General features: G+C 41.8%; 1 protein-coding gene across 3 annotated transcripts; it reads left to right on the top strand.

Moving 5' to 3' along the window:
* Positions 1-10620: 10620 nt before the first annotated feature.
* On the top strand, positions 10621-17222 carry LOC147892288 (uncharacterized). 3 transcript variants are annotated; one of them, XM_087388746.1, is made up of 10 exons: positions 10621-11285; positions 11387-11501; positions 11882-11992; positions 12097-12257; positions 12384-12731; positions 12814-12939; positions 14042-14278; positions 14569-15340; positions 15446-15588; positions 16891-17222. In XM_087388746.1, exons 1-10 carry the CDS (start codon positions 10926-10928, stop codon positions 16930-16932), a joined length of 2415 nt encoding a protein of 804 aa, XP_087244872.1. In that variant the 5' UTR covers positions 10621-10925; the 3' UTR covers positions 16933-17222. The 3 variants fall into 3 exon arrangements, with proteins under 3 accessions (XP_087244872.1, XP_087244871.1, XP_087244873.1); XM_087388745.1 differs by having other exon boundaries at positions 14042-14410; XM_087388747.1 differs by lacking the exon at positions 14042-14278.
* The last annotated feature ends 1196 nt before the right edge of the window (positions 17223-18418 follow it).

The following is an 18418-nucleotide window of genomic DNA, read 5'->3' as shown; positions in this document are numbered from 1 at the left end:
GCGGTAGCGAGCGGGGGGTAGCGGGCGGGGGGTAGCGGGGGGTAGCGGGCTGGGGCAGAGGGGGGTAGCGGGGTGGGGTAGCGAAGCGGGGGTGAGTGGAGGGGGTAGCAGGACGGGATAGCGGGGCGGGGGTGAGCGGAGGGGGTAGCGGGGCGGAGGGGGAGGTAGAGGTACGGCGAGGGAGGAGGGAAGCTCGCAGGAGCAGGCTCGACGAGCTCTCTCGCAACTACATACATACTGGCTTGCATTCCCTAAGTTATGAATGTTTTTAAAGACTTGTCTATAAATTTACATGCTCCCCACACCATTCGACCTACTCATTTTTTAGAGGCATAATTGTTACATCCAAGTAATAGTTTTGTGTTACTCATGATTCAAACCAAGGTTGTGTGTCCTTAGGGATTTGAACCTCCTCATCATAACAATTCTTAAACAAATTTGAACACAAGACATTGTGATACTTGTTTAATTTAGCTAAGCCTTGCATTAAAAAATGCATCCTCTTCCTCCCATAACTCTTAAATATTTCATCAGTATGTAACCTCTTCTCTCTTCTTGAGAGATTTGGATACTACATTTAGTTTTTGGATCAATAACAATGCATTCATATATTTCGCTATAGTAATTGATGTTGGATCATGAACAATGCATTTAGTTGCATCATTTCTTCTTGTCTTTATGCTTGTAGGAGGTGACAAGATCTATGTAGATGAAGTATTATATGTAAGCAATCCACATTGGACATGTGCTTTTTCCACATTGGTAGCACCTTTTGACTAAATATCCACAAAAGCATTAGGTTCACATGAGGATACCAAAACATCCCCAAGCATGCTAGCAGGCTCATATTAAGAGATAGAGAATGTATAGCTTCTCTCAGGGTTGTATGAAGATAATGAAGACTCTCAGGGGATGTTAGAGTTGGAACTTTAGATGACAATAGGGAAGAAAAACCATTTCATTTAGATGTAGTGTATACTCAGGAACACGTGTAGTGCTCCTCTCTTTTGCACTTGCCTTCTTCCTTACTCTCTCCCTAGTTCTTTAACATCCTCTTTTAGAGTTGTCCCACTTGCTCTTGCCAAGTATCTCATTTAAGAAAGTAGTTGCTTTTCTCTAGCATAATTCAACAACAACCTTAAGCTCAAGCTTTTGTAAGCTCAAATGATGTCTAGCCTCTTGAATCTTGAAACACCATCGAAGAGGAGCACTTTGATTCTTGGGCATTTAGATCATGGCTTCTTCCAATCATTTGTGTTGGCTCCTATACATGCGCCTATGCTAGGTTTGGCTTTAGTTTTGCGTCAATCTCCAATGAACAAGGCACACCCTAATACATACATACATACACATGTTTGTATGTTTTTGTATGTGTGTATGTGCACGCATGTGCACGTATGCGCACATGTGCAAGTGCATGCGTGCATGCATGTGTGTGTGTGTGTGGAGAGAGAGAGAGAGAGAGAGAGAGAGAGAGAGAGAGAGAGAGAGAGAACATGTACTTGTCTTGTGAATCTATGATGGTTTTTAAGTTTATTTCCTCTTCGCTTGAAAATATACAAAAATATAATGCCTCTTAGCCTCTAAAATTTATGAGTCTTTAAGAGCCTTATACCTTACATGCCTCTTATGTCATGCCTCTTTTCTTGTTTCCACTATAAATACAACTCTTGCAAACCAAGCACCAATGCTTTGAGTGAACTACCTCATGGAAGTTAACTAGTTCTTAGCCCTTCATTGTACAACATCTCTAAAGGTTTTTGTCTTCTTGGTTCCATCTTATTGACGTAGATATACATCTATTTGCATTTAAACATCAACAAATTGGCTCAAAACTACTCCCAATTCTACATATAACTCATACTTAAATTGAGTGGCAAATTCCATAATTCTATATTATCTTGTTGTAGAATTAAACATTATCTTGTTCTTTTCTCTTTATTACATCTCTAATGACATTCTCAACCAATTCCACTATTTATCACATTCTTGATTAATGGGAATATATACATAAAGGGTACGATTTCCCAAAAAAATCATACAATGATATAACCATGATTCCAACACCAATATTTTATATTTTTTGAGTATAAAAATCACATGCCAAAACCCCCACTCAAATCTCATTTCAAAATTCATGTTAATTCACAATAATTCTTTAGAGCCCCCTTAAGGTAAGGTCAATACTTGATTAATATAAGCCTTATCCTAATCTAATCAATGTACCTAACCTAACTAACTAACCTAATGTAAGTTAACCTAACTAACCTCATCTAACTAAGTTAAAGCTAACCTAACTGTGCCCCCTTCTTTGCAACTCCATCGCCATGCCTATTCATGTGAGTAATGGTGTCTCCCATAGGTTAAAGACTCATCTATCTAATCCATCCTACCGAAATGCATCAAATACTGCAAGGCAGAGGAGGCGTGGTGGCAATGGCTCAAGGAGTAGTTTGGGAAAGGCCAGTTTGAAACCTAGAGAGAGCTTCCTAAATAGGCAAGGGTGTCAATCCAATGCAACACAAGCTTGTGTCTACCCTTCCCTACTCTTCCGCCCTGCCCCTCCCCTCGCTAATTGTATAATGGCATCATGCTTCACACACAATGCTTTGGCCACCGGGTGGCGCTACTTTCCAGCAAGGATAGGACTGGGACTAGAGAAGGGGGTGGCTATGAGAAGGGGAGGGACATGATGTTGCGCAAATCACAGGTAGGAGACAGGGGAGACCTAAGAAGAATAGTTTAGTAGGGGGTAGGCAAGGAGGGAGCCTGAGCAGATTGCAAGTAGGATGCAAGTAGGAAAGGAAATTGGCAATACCTTATGAGCTCGCAAGCTCGATGATGGAAAACTGGTTAGAGAAGCTTTACTCGATCGTGAGCCTGAAGGTAGGAGGTGCAATTTTAATCGATCGAGGGGTGCGCTAAGTTATGATATGTGCATGAATAATTTGAGGGGGGAGTGCGGGCAAACTAATGCAATTCAGGGGGGTGTGGCCAAACTAATGCAATTCAATTTTTGAATTTCTACTTGGAGGGGGGAAGACATTGGTGCAAATTTTTTGGTAAGCTTGAAGAAAAATGGCTAGCTTAGAGTGAGAATACTTGCAACAATCACTTCAACTCTCTCTCTATCTCTGTCTGTCTGTCTCTCTCTCTCTCTCTCTCTCTCCCTACAATGAGAGAATGTGGTAAGTTCACTGTAGACTATGCACAATAGTAGCTCCTAATGTCTCTTAGATCATGATGAGATTATTACTTATGATTGACAAAATGTATTGACATTGCAAAGCTAAGAGCAATTATTAGGAGACAAACTGAGGAGTGCGTGAGGAGCTGGTGAGGCCAGTGCATGAGTGCCACCATTCCCGAGCATGAGTGGGGGAGTGCCACTGCCTGAAGAGATGGAGAGGTGACTCAGTATCCTACGAACATGTGAGTGGTATGATACTCAGACAGGTGAGGAAGCCTCGATTGCGAAAGAGGTGGTGAATGATGAAACAGTGGTAGGTGAAAAGCTCGAGGATAATGGAGAAGATGTGATGTCATATGCAAAAGCCCTAGCACAAAAGCTTTGGAATGGTTTTACACCATTGGAGACTAAAGAGGCGACCAAGCTATTATAAGCGGAGGTGGCAAGGAGAGCCAGAGAGGTCTGTACAAAAGGTTAGTTCGAGGCGGGGCACAACAATGCCCTCGATGGAAGAATTGCAAAAGTTCTTTGTGTTCGAATGTGATGTACTAGCGTCGACATATGTGGCGACGTTCATTAGGAAGGGGTTCTTTTTGGTGCGGTTTGCTTCTGAAGCTCTCAAAAATGACACCCTAGGGAGGTCCTATATGTTTTTTGGTGCCTCTATTTTGGTCATCCCCTAGAGTGCATCCTTTTTGGTGGATGAAATTCATGTATCATGACTGCCACCATGTAGTGGATTGTCCTAATCTCCAGGCCCAATTGATATATCCGATGGTGAAAACCAACAAGAAGAGCTTCCCAATGCCAAACATAGAAAGAGGGTGATGGAGGACATGCGGTTTGTTTAGAAGGATCAAGGAGGTGGCAAGGATCAAGGATTAAGGAGGCGGTAAGGAATGCAAGGTTAGGCAAGGAGAAGAGGTTCAACTTTTTTAGAGATGCATACAAAGTTTTGTTGCAGTAACCCGGTTGAGCCAAGGGGTAGGGGTAGGAATGTGCATCTTTTGTCATGGGATGTTAGGGGGCGGTGTGATAGATTGAAATAGAAAGCTTGCATAAAGGTTCTCCAAAGGTGGAGTCCGCGAGTTGTGCTCCTCCAAGAACTAAAATATGAACAAGACGAGGGTTGGTGGCTTGAGTGTAGGAAAATTGGCTTTGATGTATTCTCCAATTGCCCGTTGAAAGGTATAGGTGGCTCAACTATCCTAGTACATAGAACACTAAAGGCTAAGGAGCTATTTCGGGACACTGAAGGCTAGTTCATTACTGTATCACTTTGCAAAGATGGATATGAGTGGAATGACGTGCATGTATATGCCCTTCAGACTCCCTAGAGAGGACTAGATGCTAGCAAAACCTATCTTCTGCTTTGGTTGGCGAGCTTTTTTGGAGCTGATCACTTTGTAAAGATGGATATGAGTGGAATGACGTGCATGTATATGCCCTTCAGACTCCCTAGAGAGGACTAGATGCTAGGAGAACTTGTCTTCTGCTTTGGTCGATGAGCTTATTTGGAGCTGATTGGAACTTCATTGAGATCAAGTCGAATAGGTCACATTTGTTCCCCTATCACCGGGGCAGAGAAAGAATCTTGGGAAGAGTTGGTAATCAGTAAGGGTCTGGTAGACTACATGGAATTAGACCCAAAAGGATTGAAAGGGTTCTCCTAGACCAACCATGGGAAGGGGAAGGAATTTTGAGTTGGAAGACCGAATTGGATCTACGTTTTTGGTGAAGGATGGTGGTTGCGAGGCCCATGGAAGGGAGTGTATGTGGAGGATACATGCCTCTTAGATCATGTCCTAGTCATTTAGTCCTTTTGTGTGCCTATGGCAGCTAGTAGGTTGCAAGACATGCCGTTCACATTCAAGAAGGCTCACTTAATGTCCAAACAAATTTGCCGTGATATGCAAAGGGTCTTCACCAGATTGTGTAGATCCAATTCAACATTCAGAGGCTACCATGCACAGGGTTCATCATCTCAGAGCAAAAGAGATAGATAAGCAAGCTAGAGCTAGGAGAAAGCTGGATGGTGAAGTGCTGCTTCACACCATAAGTACTACTAGGGCGGTGTTACAACATGCTCCAAAAGGTCCCATCCTATCTACATTAATGGCGAAGACTGAAGCAGTCATGCAGTTAAGGGAACCAACGGAAGCTAATTGGGCCAGAGTTAGATATAGACAATGTTGGCTATCAGTTGGTGACTACCCCAATGAATATTTTCCCCTGATTACGATGAAGGATGATAAAGCTCTTGGACCAAATGGGTTCCCGGTGGAATTTTATAAAGAACTTTGGGACTACCTTGGCAATGAACTCAAGGATATGGCCAATGCTACTGTCAGGGTGGGGCCGCTCTCCCCTAATGTGAACATTGGCATGGTTCAAAATTTTCCAAAAAGGTAGGCACGGTTGAAGGTAAGTGACTGGAGACCCGATCACCATGCTTAACACAAGTTATAAATTATAGTGAAAGCAATGGCTCTAAGTATCAAAGAGGTATGCATGGACGTGCTTGATCACGAGCAATGTGGTTTTGTCAAGGGGTGAGATATCTTTAACAACATACTGAATGTTTCTCTAGCATCGGACCATGCCTACTTCTCCAGCCAAAAGGTTATTATATTTTGGATTCGATCTACATAAGGCCTATGATAGGGTAAGGTGGGATTTTATTATTGCAGTTCTTACCAAGTTGGGATTTGGCATGGATTTCGTTAAGACAATGCCTCAGCTATCCTTTGTCTGAATGGTGAAGAAGTGGGTACATATGACCTAAAGAGGTTAGTAAGACAAGGGTGCCCCTTGGACCCTCTATTGTTCACGGTATGCACAGTGCCCTTGATTCATGCCTTTAAAACAGCCATCATGGAGGGGAAAATTAGAGGGGTCCAACTTCCCTCTAATGACCAGTTGAGCACATAGCTGTTCGCAGATGACATGGTGTCATTCGTGGTAGTTTGAAAGGGAAAGTGTTGAGAACCATATGGAGGTGTTGAAAGGTTCCTATCAAGTGTTAGGATCTAGATGCAGCTGGGCTAAAACTTTTGCCCTCAGATTGGATTGTGGCTTCCTCACTACATACGTAGCTACAGTTTGGAACTTCTCCAAATCCAATTGGTAGTATATCAAAAAGTTGTTTAGAGGATTCATTTAAGCCGAGAGTGAGAGTCTAAGAGAAAGATGCATTATATCCCAGTCGCTGAAGAATTCTAGGGCACAGGGTGTGCTCCGGCTGCCTAACATCAAAACCCGTAATTGGTCATTGATCTGTAAGTGGCTTCCATGCCTCTTTCATGGGCGTTCCCCATGGGTAGAGATTGTTAAGTCATTTATAGAGAATGGAAAAGGTCGGGGGGTAGGGAGCTAGGTTGGCATGTCATGCTATCATCATCTTTTCTTTGGGTTTTTGGTTTTTGTTTGTGGTTTAGATCTGATAGCTAGGTTAGTGGTCACTTGGAAAGAGGGTATTACAGGAAAGGGCTTAGGGGCTCAGGGGTGATGTGAGCCCGGGGAAAGTATTTGGTGGAATATTGCCCCAAACTATTTGGGTGAGAGCTCATAATGTGTTTAGGAAGGGTCTAAGGGTCTGGGAGGATCTATGGGATGAGAGGTCAGCCAGTTGGCAATCAATTGCTCAAATAGAGAGTCAGGTGAAGCTCAGTCTTGGCCAAAGGGATCTACTTCGAGTGGTTGTGGAAAGGATCCCTGATGAGTGGCCTACAAATACGATTTCTTCCGATTCGTGGAGGGAGGGGCAATGGGTGATGGGGAGGACCTAGCTCAATAAAATTTAATCAAAGATTGTGTCTTGCCATCTTCTGTAGAAAGCCCACCTATTCCAAGATTTGAATAGGAAATGGTCATTGAGAAGAGGCGAGGAGTGGTGACGTCAATGCCTTCGGACAATTTGGAAGAGCTGTGCAGCCAGGAAGGCCCGCTTCTTGCTCTAGAAAGTTATTCATTAATGGATGCCAGTTCATGCGAGATTAGATAAACACCTCCTAGTCTCATTGGTTTGCCCCATGTGTAATAGGGCAATGGAAAAAATAAGCCCTCATGTGGCATAGTCAGATTTTTTGTGAGGTGTGGAGGAAGGTGGAACATTTGGTGTGTGACTTGGGCCTTATGGCCAGATTTTACTTAGGACCTAATTGGAGACTAGTCTTGCTAGGGGGAAGGACACACAACTATTGTCATTTGTTGCTGCTTGTTAATTGTATATGCATGCCGCCGTGATGATCATGGTGTGGGAAGTGAGAAACATTGTGGCTTTCAAGGGGAAGTGATTACAGATGATGAAGTCACCAACACCGTAGAGGCAAAAGGGATCGAGGGACTTGGGGTGGATTCTAACCTCTAAGGACCCCATTGTCGCCATGATTCCGATCTTAGTGGCGGGCCATCTTGGGGTCTAGTCAGCTTACAGCATAGGATGAGGGTGAGTGGTCCCTTTTTGGTGCAACCAATTTTTGTAATTTGGTCTTTTTTTATGGGCTTGACCAACCCCTTTAGTATATTCGACTTTTTCCAAAAAACAGATAAGAAAGCTGAAAGCAATTAAGGGCATTGCCTTCATTAAAGAAGTTTTAGCTTCTCTCAATTTATCAACCTCTGGGGTTCGATTTGGGCTCACTAACACGAGTGTTTAGGACTTGGCATTATTATTTGTACTAGATTACATATCATGAAACATTAGTGAGGAATTTAGCTATGATGTTATGAGAGTAAATGCGCTATGTGCTTTGTAATTTTGCATTAGGTCCCATTTCTTCAAATGATTTCATTGGCAAGCTAGGGTCTATTTTATTCTTCAAGTTATGACAAATTTTTATTGGATATGCATCATAGTCAATATCCCTTCCTTAAGCTTGATCTCACGATCTATAATTAAAGGTCCCTACATGAAAGCACATATTTCATTGGTAGGAACAAAGGGCACGAACTATGAGTTGTCAATTGGCACACAATTTGGAGAAGAGGCATACTAATTTTCCTCTATGTCTTGATTTGCTTTTCTCTTTATGAGAAATTGGTACTGAAAGCTCAAGTTTTTTGATTGCTTGATACGACGTTCCTCACTTTTCCCCACTTAGTATAAACTTCTTGAAATTGTAGGTCTCTTTCAAGTAACAAACCTCAAGCTATCAAGTATAATATCTCCACCAAAGCGAATGCATAATTTTTATAAGTGCCATCATCTCCACCAAAGTGAATGCATAATTTTGTCCAAGCTTCTTGGAGAATGCATTTAATCATGTGTATACATGCCCCAACCAAGAGGACCCTATCAACAATTTGTTTATCCACAAGCACACACATGTACATGAGAAAATTTTGTTTTTTATTTTCGTAGATTGAAGTATGAAGTAGGATATATAATGTCCTTGGAAGAGGATCTTTCAAAATGTGATGGATTATTGTGCTTGACAAATTTGGATCATTTTGCACATTGGGATAGTTGAAAATATATTTTGCTTGATGCTTTCTTTGATACACAAAGCATCTCACAATATGCATGTGCATGAATGTTTCCTCCTCCACATCTTTCAAAATTCTCTTTAAGTGTGGTACATTGGTTTTCTTTTGTTCCTTGCCATCCTTAAAGATCCAAAAATATTTATTTGAACTCTTCAAGCATTTTTGTCTATTCTTTGCTAATTTTGACCATTCTTGAGCGTGTGGTTTCCTATGGTGCTGAAGAGCATGATTCAATTGAGCTCTAAATTGTTAAACATTCTTCAAAATATTTGTAAAGAAATCACACATACATGTATACGCAACGGTAGAGATTTCACCCTTTGTCATTAGCTAGCTCTTAAGTTTTGCACATATACTACTTATTCTCATCCTTACTTTGTTTGGTATCTTCATATTGTGGAAAAAATATTCCATAGGTTAGTGAAATGGTAATAGTAGGGAACTTTTGTCGGCTTCTATCATCTCCTCTTTGTAAAAACCCTATGTAATCATCCATCTAGTGTATTTTTATGTTGTAGGCATGACTTTTATCTTCACAACAATGAAGTAGCTCTCCATCTATGATATGGCCATATGTTTGATGGGCCCTATTAGATGCGGAATTTTGAAGCCTCCTACCCCTTATTCTTTAGAGGCATAATTGTTGCATCCAAGTAATAATCTTTTTGTTGATGATTCAAACCAAGGTTGTGTGTCCTTAGGGCTTTCAACTTCCTCATCTCAACTCTTCTTAAACAAATTTGACCACAAGATACTGTGGTGCTTGTTTCCTTCAGCTAAGCCTTGTGTAACAAAAGGTGCATCCTCCTCCTCCCATAACTCTTGAATCTTTCATCGATGTGTAACCTCTTCTTTCTTCTTGAGTGCTTTGGATGGCTGATTCACTATATTTCGTTGTTGCATCAAGAAAATGCATTCGTATATATAGTTGTAACCATTATTGGGTCAAGAACAATGCATTTAGTTACATCATTTGTTGGATCTATGTAGATGAAGTGTTATATATTAAGCAATGCACATTGGACATGTGCTTGTAACTTCAAAAATCATTTCTTTATTTGGTAGCACCTTTTGACTAATATCACAAAATCATTAGGTTCACATGAGGATATTGGAACATACCCAACCATGCTAGTAGGTTCATATTAAGAGATAGAGGCCTTACAGCTCTTTGTTAGGGTTGTGTGAAGATAATGAAGGCTTTAAGGGGATGTTGGAGGTTAGAACTTGAGATGACACGAAGGAAAAAACATTGTTTCAGTTTAAAGGGTCACATAGAGATGTATTGTACAATAAGTAACATGTGTGTGGTTTGCTCTCTCGTGCATTGCACTTAGGGGGTGTCACATCATTTGCCTGCAAATCGATGGATGGTGTGATAGCCAATTGAAATTTGCATCATCTGTAGAAGCTCTTCATGCTTGTCCACTTGTTATCTTAAAAAATTAGTGCCGGCATTCAAGTCATGCCTGAGTGCGCAAAAATTTTTGGGTGGCCTAGATGTAGTGCCCACGTGTGTGTATCTAATCAACCATTGTGCTCAAGATTCGGTCCTAGCCCACCCACCTCAATTTTGACGACTTGACCAGTTGGCCTAGCCCTTTTTTGTGTAAAGCATTTAGTGTAAACCATGCGCGACATTTATTATTCACATAAATTGTTCTGAATGAAACCACGGACGGCATGCTATTTGTCTTGAAAGTCGAGCTTCACTCGTCCGTGGACGAGTGTGAAACCCCCCTTACCTTCTTCCTCACTCTGTCCTTGCTTCTTTAAAATCCTCTTTGAGATTGGTCCCATTTCTTTTAGCACAATTGAGCAACCTTAAGCTTGAGCTTTTGTAAGGTGTGTGGCCTTTTGAATCTTGAAACACTAACCTCGGGAGTAATCACTTGTGTGCGTGAGGTTTGGTGTCCACCCTAAGTAAAGTATATACTGGGTTCCCTCCAAAAGTAAAAGGAGGGGGACGAATTTAGTTCCAAAATTTCCCCCTCTTGTTTGTTTGCGTTGCTACCCGTCCTTCCCTTCCCCCCCCCCCCCCCTCTCTCTCTCTCTCTCTCTCCCTCTCCCATGATTGCTCTCCACTCGCGCATCCCATCAAACCCGGTAGACGAAGCGACTCGTCTCATCGCAGCTGCCTGCCTCGCTCTCTATTTCACCCCCGCAAGCCTCTCCTTCCGCTCCACCCAGAGCTTCTTCGAGATTTTCGTAATCTGCTTCAGCTGTAGCAGGGTAATACGTACGGTTCATGGCCATGGCAACTCATGATGGGTGGGAATGCGACGAAGGCTCGGGGTCTACGGCTCCTGACGGCTGGGGTATTGTCTCTGTGCCTGCCGGTGGTAGGGACGAAGGATGTCAGCTGCACCAACCATCTCAGGCAGAGCACGGCGTAGAAGGTGATTCGCGTACTCTCTCTCCAGAATGGGATTACGATTCCCAGTGGACAAGCTCTAGCAATTGGCATTCTTGGGGGGGTACATCCACTTTCCAAAGCTCTTATTCATGGTCATCCGACATCCTTTACCGGGATGACGCCTTGATCAGAGATCCCGAACATGAAAAAAGGCAATACGATCCACACATCGCTGGGAAGCCTAGCCATGCTGTAAGCTTCGAGTTCTCTTTCTTGCAGACGTGATTTTGTCATCCCTAACTTTGCATAGAGAGCTTTTGTTGTTATCATTTCAAGTGAAAGTCGTTGGGCAGTGTGCAGGTCTTATGAACTTGGGAAACACTTGCTTTCTCAATTCCGTTCTCCAGTGTTTAACTTACACAGTGCCGTTTGCAAAGCACGTCAAGAGCGGCCATCACAAAGCCTCATGTATTTTTCTTCTCTCGAATTGATACATGGTTCTTTTCCCTCATCCTAAAGCAAGAGCTCCGCATTTTGAACGAGTCAATTCGCGTTGCGGTCGTTAGTCGATCTTAGGAGGATTGCAATACCTTTCCCCTAAAATAGGAGGATTGACATTCTGCCTTTTCATGCAAGTCATTAGACTCGCTCATTATTAATCTTGTCCTTGGAAAATCTTGACGTTGCTATTTATTGCATGCATGTTCAAAATTCGCAGATTCCTCTTACAACCTGTGAAAGTCGAGCGTAAGTTGCGGTATTTTCAATGTACAGATAATCCTAGTCAATCTCGTGTTAGTTGCACGACCCTAGGGTACTGCCTTCTCTTCTCATTCCTTTGTATGCAGGTCAGGTCAAAGGTTTTTGTGCGATGTGTGCCCTGGAGGATCATATGAAGGAGGTATTTTCAGCTGTTGGAAAAACTGTTTCACCTTCCAACCTGGTCGACAATCTGAGTTGTATCCTTTTGCATTTCATGCATGCTGATGTGCCTGTTCATGTCGTTAATCATGTTACTTGCTCCATTGGGGTGCTCTATTGCTATTCCTAAACTGTATCTCAGACATTTCAAAGTCCTTTGTTCTTGGGCAGCAGCAGGATGCACATGAGTATTTCTTTCTCCTGATTGAAGTCTTACAGAAATGCTGTACATCGGACGGCACTGCTAAGGGTGCAGACAGCAGCTTTGTCTCCGACATTTTTATTGGTCAATTAAGGAGTCAGGTATAAACGTGGAGACAATGATAATTTCACGTGTTTTGGTTGTCCGATCCAGCATTCTATGGCTTGCAATCTTTTGTCCAGGTGTCTTTTGTGCAAATATTAACTTTACAAATTTGATTTTCCTAGGTGAAATGTAACTCCTGCTTGCACAGCTCTTATTCAGCCGAGGTGTTTCTAGGTCTCAGCCTGGAGATTGAAGATTGTGCCTCTGTAGTTGAGGCACTGTCCCGTTTCACAGCGGTGGAGATACTAGAAGAAGACAACAAGGCTGTTTGCACACATTGTAAGAACTTTGTGAACAGATCGAAACAGTTTGCTTTTGACAAGCCTCCCCTAGTACTTCCTATTCACCTCAAGCGTTTCAGAGCTTCCACAATATTTCCAACCAAAATCGAGAGAAAGATTGATTATGGGCTATCTCTCGATCTTATGCCATTTATTAGCAAAACAGACGACAACGATGAACTTTTTCAGGTAGCTTATTATGTTCATTCTTTTTGCTTCGGCTGTCTGTGCTTTATGGTTGGGATTGGTTTCATTCTCAACTGTTGTGCAGGAAGGTGACGTCAAGTATACGTTGTATGCAGTACTGGTGCATTCTGGATGGTCAACAGCTTCAGGACATTATTTCTGTTTTGTTCGTACTTCTCCTGGCATCTGGCACTGCATGAATGACAGCATGGTAGTTTCCCATCTCCAAGCATTAGCTGTTTTATTATAGATACTTTGATATTGTACGCTGATCCAATGATTGATTTGTTTCCACAATCAAGCTTCGTTCTTGAATGCTTGCTTTGGCTGAGTCCACTAAGAATTGATAGTTGGTGTCAAGGTTGAGTCTGCCATTATGCTAGACATACCTAAATCTGTGCTCATTTACTTTGTGTATATCCATTCAAGAAGAAATCCGTGTAAGCTTGAACTACACAGACTTATTGCACGACATAATGTCTCTAATGTTTTGTGGTATTTAGTTTTCTGGTGTGGGTGATTAATTCGCATCTTGAAGTTAGGGTTGGAGTTAACTTCGGTGAAAATTATGACATCAATAGGTTGGATTGGATTGTTTGAAGACTACACGCTTCATTCATCCATATGATACCCTGTCCGGAGGTTCTCATTTAAGTATTCATCTATATATGAGATGGCGAAGTATCTATTGGTTTGTGCTAGTTGTTTTCCTTGTTTTCTTCTATAATATATTTCTTACGAGTGCACATGCCAATTCAATAACCTCATCTCTCCAACGTGGTCATGGCATCTAATCAGCTTCTGCTGTCAACCTCTGCTCTCTACTACCAGCCTTGGCCATGAATGAGTCTACCCTTCCCTTCCAGACAAGTTTTGGAAAGATGGCACGTTCAGGTTGCAGGTGCATGAGTACTAAAGTCTATTTAATTTGATGCAGGTGACCTGCACAAACTTTAGCTGCCGATACCACACATAGCAACACCATGGGTTGAACCTTTGCAAGTTGACTTCTGAAATGAGCAGATGCATTTGCTTTATGTTTATGCTACCAAGGTTGGAATGACTTTAGGTTTTCACCTATTTGCATCGGTTTGGGCCTGCACAACTCTAGAACTGACCATAAACTTGTAAACTTGTCCACAAGGCTCCAATGGGGAACGAGTAGGAACCTTTTTGCATCGGATTGGGGTCTGTGCAACTCTGAGTACTGACCATAAACTTGTAAATTTGTCTGCAAGCAATCTTTCTGTACCAAGTTGTGGGAAAGTCATGTTGCACTGCTATCCAAACTGAACTGTCATTTGCTGCTACAGGTTTTAGAAGTGAGTGAGGAGACTGTGCTTGAACAAGAGGCTTATATACTTTTTTACATTCGTGAGGGCTTGGAGGCTTTGTCCAGAACTGAAATCGATGCTTCACCTTCAAATGGTTCCTGCATCAAGCCAGTCATATCTAATATATTGCAGACAAACATTGATTATGGTACTTGTCGGACAACAGTCACTGTGGATATCTCAAAGGTGGCAGATGATGTCTCTGCCTATAGTCAGGTGAAGGTGCCTCTCAATGAAAATAAGTCAACCTGTGTTTTAAAGCAGGACGAGTCAAATGCCTTGTTTGACACTTCTACTGTCAAACATGCTAGCATGAGATCCATAATCCAAGAGCCTTCAAACAGAGCAGTATGCGACCAGACCAGTTCTTTGTTTCCAATTTGCAGTTTGTTTGGCATTTGTGGTTTACATTCTTATTCTTACCTTTAATGATAGGTGGGATTTCATACACTGATATTTGTCTGGCTGCATATGAGCCTGCTGAAATGGTGTTTTATTTAATGCAGTTCTTTCCAACGAAGGGAGGCTCTAGTGCTGAACAATCTAGTCAACATAGTGATGATAAGGAAATTGGAAAGCGTCCCCAATCCAAGAAAGTTCAGAACACTTGTTTTGGTAAACAGGATGTTCTGACAACGAAAAGAAGCCAGAGTCCAGTTTTTTTGAAAGCAGGTGTGCGAGCTGTTCCTGATTCATTTCAGAAGGGTACTCAACACAGTTACATGCGGCTGCTAAGTAGTATGCCAGCTTCACGAAGGCAGGCATTACTTGCAAGTGCTTTTTCAGGTCAAGAAGGGGAAAGACACAGCAGTTTGGCAGCACGGAAGCCAGCTCTAACAGAGAAATTCAAGGCTTCAAACAGAACAAGATTATCAGAGGCTGAGAGGTCAGAAAACACAATCAAGCAACATCATCTTCGAGATGGAATCAGGAAAGATGGAAGTAAAAAAGTGTCTACAGTTAGTCCCTTGGGAGCTGTGGAACGACTTTGTACGGCACAAAAACCTGATCATACAGGCAAGATCCTAAAGGAGGAGAAAGATGATGAGAACAAATGCAGACAAGGGATCACATGCACAATGCATATGGATGAGTCCTCTGCTCAGCAAGTGGAAAGGGCATGCGCTTCTGCTGGTGTGAAGCCGGATGTGGGTCTTTCCTTAGATTGTAAAGAAAATGAACAGCTAATGTGCAGTAACTTTTCTGTAACTAACTGCTGTGGAACTAATACATCAGATCATCACATTGCTTCACCTACAAAAGAAACTTTATTGCAAGGTTAGGCTTCAGGTCTTGTGGCTCTGTTCCTGAAGTAACATTCAAATTTCATTTCCAATTTTTTTTGTTCTTTTTCTTCACAGTTTTTTGTTTGGTAAATTGCAGAGAAACCATGGGCTGATGACTATAGTCACCTGGGGAGCCGAAAACTGCAAAGAGGAGCTGGAGGGAAACGAATAATTGCTTCGTTGGTTGATAGCGAAAGGATACATAGCTGTGGAAAGGTTTCTCAAGCTATATATCCAAAGGTAATCTGTTTGGTGGCTCGTGAGCTCTTATATGAGAACCAACTAGAATTGTGGCAAACGCTGCCAATGTTTGTGTTTTCTTCTCTGGGATCTGGATTACTGAAGGGTGGATTTGATGATTCCTGACGCAGAACAATGATTGTTTGGAAATTTAATTGTTTTTGTAATGAATTGGATACTCTTTTCTGTCCCTTCAGCCGTTTCTTTTGATTATACCCTGTCTTAATTATTATGGCCATAGCTTTTGATTCTGCCTCTAGGTTTAGTGTGAACCTCCCCACACTTTCCTCCTAAGTAGATAAACTCCCTGCACTATCTCCTAAGTAGATAACCTTTACATGATTCATACCTCTTAATATAATACAGGACAAAGGATAACACACCTATTAGTCCCAGATCCTTATTTTTCTGTTGTTTTTTTCCTGACAAACCCAGTTCTCTTTACCTTCATGCAATGCAGGATTCATGCTTCCTCTGACAGGAAGCCATTTCTTAGCCTTACCCAAAGGGCTCTTTGCCTCCCAAAAGGGCAATTAATTGCTCTTGTATATTGCCATCTGGTAGATTTTTGAGGCAGCGGATTTGTGGACGGCAATGATGGTCAACATTGACCTGTAGAAGTACAGCATTGATCTCCGTCCCTCCCGAAGGAAGGACTTTGGCCCTCCAGGGGACAGGCACATGATAGGGGAGGGGAACAACTTAAGATGCTAGTAGCTACTAATACTTAGGGCCTGTCAGGTGGTTCTAAGTTAGCCAGACACTGATCATGCTATGGTTTTCCAAGGTTTTCCAAGGTTAAGCTATGGTGCAGTGGACACAGGCTTGTTCTGAATTTGATGCCATCCAACAAAAGACTTGAAGGAAGGTTGAGGAATCTGTGGATTTCCAAGGGTTAGCAATGGTGCAATGGACACATGCTTGTTCTGAACATGCTGCCATCCAAAAAAAGCGTGAAGGACTTGAAGATTGAGGATTAAAGGAAAACCAATGGATGCTTTGGATCATTCCCTTGTTATGAGGGCAAGTCGTTGTAGTCTGCCAAGGGTTAGCAATGCTTGTTGCCATCCAACAAAAAGTGTGAAGGAAACTCATTAGCCGTTACAAAAATTTATCCCTGAAATTTGATTTTGTTGGGCTTTTATCAATTTTTGAAAGGCCATATCTAACTGTATGAGTCCTGTATTTGAGATTTCTTGATACGTAGATTCGTACAATCTTTTTCAGTTTTGTTTGTTTGAGTCTTATTATTATGTTCCTTATCAAGCTTATACTTTGAATATGGGTTTTTGTTGTTGTTAGGTACTTGGCGGAGAAACTGGACGGGCAACTGCTAATGTCTAGGAGCACCTTGCAACGCAACTCTCTTTACTGTATATTCCGGGGTCTCTAACGACCATCAACCAAACCTCGGTTAAGGATAAATTATGTAACAATATGATCAGCGCAGTTATGCGTATTTTTTTTTGTGGTTGATTCAGCGGAACTTTTTGGAGGGTAGGTGAGAAGAAAGAGAGCTTTGCAGGTTTCAACTGCGGACTGCGAGGCTGAAATAGGGTGATCATTGAGGCAAGGAACAGCCGGAATTGGCGGGACCTTCGAATGTACAAAACTTTTTTGGAAAATAAATTATAACATCAAGGAACAACATTGTGCAAATTGAGAAGTATCTACTGTTTAAATGGGCATGCACAGATACCACTTATTGTTTAAACACTTTAATGCTGTGCAAAATGCATCATGGGAAATGGAGGGAAGATACCTGGTAATAGGGGGGCCATGGGAAATGGCTCTCAAATTCTCAACGTGCTATCATGCTCTCAAATTCTCAACGTGCTATTTCCGTCACCCTTAGGATTGATGTGACAATTTGGTACTGTTTGCCACATTTCTTTATAGCCGAAGGAAATAAGTTCCTTACTCCATCCTAATTTCCCCTCTTTTTCCCTTAAGATCAAGTGCTTTACGTCTTGCACCTGTTCCATGGGGAACTTGACCATGGTACTTGAAATACAAGTCAAAAGTGGTTTTTGACCATAGCTAATCCTATTGACCACCATTGTTTTCAAGGCTCCCCTTTGACACGGGATGTGATGGAATCAGCCAAATCAAATGATTCTTGAAAAATAGTCTCTCTTTTGTTGGCTGTTTTTCAAGAATCAGCCTCCCTTGGTTGATTCCCATCCCTTCTCAAGACCTTCGAGGTGATCTCTTCCGTGGTATTCCCTCTCCTTGCTTCCTCTATTTTCCTTTTCCCTCTCGGTTATTATGTCATGCTTTTTTATAATTTCCAAGTTTGCAAGGGAACAATGCTAGGCAGGTTGCCACTATCTCAGTTATTTTTCCCTTGGCATAGCTTTCTTTGGGCGAGTGATACATGACCCCATTCCAATAGGTTTCCCCCTCTAAATTTCGATAGATCTTTCTCTTGATCTGTTCCTTGAGGCTAAACTCCTTGGCTCAGTTTCGATTCAACATATTGATTATTTTGAATCACAAGTGGACTTTGTGTTGGAATCACAGGATTGTGTGTATCATTTTAAGTCCATTAGCATAGGTGTTTAAGAATCATTTTATTTTGATAATGGAGGTATTCTTTAGGAAGATTGTAGGAGAATTGAGAGCTTTAATTGATTAGTTTCAAATGAGGCTACTACAAGGTAAGGCTAGTAGCCATTTGTGTATGCACTTGATTTAGTTGGAATGCAAATTCTTGAAAAGCTTTCAACACCAAGCAATGAAGCAATTTGAAACTAGGAGAGCTCTAAAAAATTTATTGCATTAAATTGATAGTTGGATGAACAAAAGGAACAAATTCAATCATAGACGA

The sequence above is a fragment of the Dipteris shenzhenensis genome, chromosome 17 (genome assembly GCF_047967505.1).
Source record: "Dipteris shenzhenensis isolate YYH24624 ecotype China chromosome 17, Dip_SZ_1.0, whole genome shotgun sequence".
Lineage (NCBI taxonomy): Eukaryota > Viridiplantae > Streptophyta > Polypodiopsida > Gleicheniales > Dipteridaceae > Dipteris > Dipteris shenzhenensis.
The sequence above is the reverse complement of the archived record's forward strand: the minus strand, read 5'-3'. Positions and strand labels throughout refer to the sequence as shown.

Coding starts and splice junctions, on each gene's coding strand:
- LOC147892288 (XM_087388745.1), top strand. CDS start 10,926: ATGGCCATGGCAACTCATGATGGGTGGGAATGCGACGAAGGCTCGGGG. Junction 12,258..12,383: donor TTGGTCAATTAAGGAGTCAG/GTATAAACGTGG, acceptor TGATTTTCCTAG/GTGAAATGTAACTCCTGCTT. Junction 15,589..16,890: donor CTCAAGCTATATATCCAAAG/GTAATCTGTTTG, acceptor TGTTGTTGTTAG/GTACTTGGCGGAGAAACTGG.